The sequence below is a fragment of the Gavialis gangeticus genome, unplaced genomic scaffold (genome assembly GCF_001723915.1).
Source record: "Gavialis gangeticus isolate Ggan-Ray unplaced genomic scaffold, GavGan_comp1, whole genome shotgun sequence".
In the NCBI taxonomy this organism is placed as follows: Eukaryota; Metazoa; Chordata; order Crocodylia; family Gavialidae; genus Gavialis; species Gavialis gangeticus.
Window position 1 is genome coordinate 14857048 of NW_017729000.1, and position 1456 is coordinate 14858503.

A 1456-nucleotide genomic window follows, 5' to 3' on the forward strand; every position below is an offset into this window, starting at 1 on the left:
GGGGGGAGGGGAGGGGGAGAGCTAAAAAAGCACTTACCCATGAACAGCCAGATGGAGCCACCAGTCACTAAGAAGAAGGTGAGCATGCCTGCTGGATCCGGCTGCAGCATGGGCGGCCTGATGAGACTGTGCAGGCTGAGGAGGGACTGCAGCACACTCACTGCAGTGACTGAGGCAGCATCAGCAGCAGGGAATGGACCATTCTGCTTGCTCCGAGGCACGGCACGTTTGTCAATTAGTCCGCAGCATAGGACGGTATTTTTAGCAACCGTTCCCCCACCCCTTCCCAGGGACATGTAGCTCCTTCTTCTTAAAGGAGGAGATGCATCCTGCTCACATGCCGGTCACAGATGTGAAGAGGCTGCCTTCCCCCCACCTTGGGAATCCAGTAGCATAGGCTGCAAGGAAGAGGGGGAGGAGGAAGAGACACAGCGAGGGGAAAACTTTATCTTAACCTGTGTGCAAAGAAATTACCCATATGCGGTGTCTTGCACTGTAATGCCCCTCCAGGCCTGCTTTTCAGAGAGGCTGAAACACCTCCAACTGACCAAATGAGCAGAAGTGATAAATGCTGAGCACCTCTGGCAATGCTAATGTCTAAATATATAGTGAATGATGACACAAGAGAGCAGAGCACAACATTGATTTTCACAGTCTGTGGTGGGGTTATTGTTTTGGGTTCTTAGTTATTCCCCCATTTGCTCACCTTAGAAAATTATTCTCTCAGCTGTTGGTCTGAAAAGACCTTTGCAGAAAGAGCTTCACTGTGCTATGGATAAGCCAGGGGTGAGATCACATGTGATGTCTCTCCACTGGCCAAAATGTTGAAGCTGGTAACATGATAATGTAAGAGCTGAGGAATCGCAGCCTCTGAAGTCACTTTATCAGTACAAACCCAGAGAGCAGCAAACCTGTCACAGGGTGTGATCAGTAGAAACCAGGATAAACCACCTCAGTGTAAATCATGGCTTTGCCTGCTTATACTCGAGGTTAGGACGAAGGCAGCTGCATGGATGGCTGTGACTAGAACAAACTGCTCACATCCCCTCCCAATAGCTTAAGCACATCCATTCCCAAAGGTGTGAGCCTTTCTGTTGTTGTTTCTCTGCAGTGCACAAGGGCAACCGCGTGCATTCAGGCTTTGTACACGAGTTCTGAAACTATCGTCTCACTTAAGCACAGGAGAACACAGATCATTTATGGAACAGCAAATACAATGAAGGCAACGGCCCCCACTCTAAGCTCACTCTCTCCACAGAGGGCCTTGGGGATCTGTCTGGGTTCAGAAAGCTTGGGAAAACATCTATAGACTTCCTGGCTCTTGCCCCAAGCTTCTTGCTTTTTTGTGAGTCAACATACATACTCTTATTTATTTGGCCTTTGGTACCTTTCCACTGCTCCATACACCAAATCCTCACGGACAAACCTGGCCAACTATTTGGCCTAGCTCTCTGTT

General features: G+C 49.0%; 1 protein-coding gene across 2 annotated transcripts in view; it reads right to left on the minus strand.

Moving 5' to 3' along the window:
- Positions 1-211, minus strand: part of ACSL6 (acyl-CoA synthetase long-chain family member 6) — a 138360-nt gene extending 138149 nt beyond the window's left edge. Inside the window, exon 1 of one of the 2 annotated variants that reach the window (XM_019506323.1) lies at positions 38-211. In XM_019506323.1, coding sequence (XP_019361868.1) covers positions 38-110 — 73 coding nt within the window. In that variant the 5' untranslated portion in view covers positions 111-211. The remainder of the gene's footprint in view (positions 1-37) is intronic. The other variant, XM_019506320.1, reaches the window with a different exon arrangement.
- Between the last annotated feature and the right edge of the window lie 1245 nt (positions 212-1456).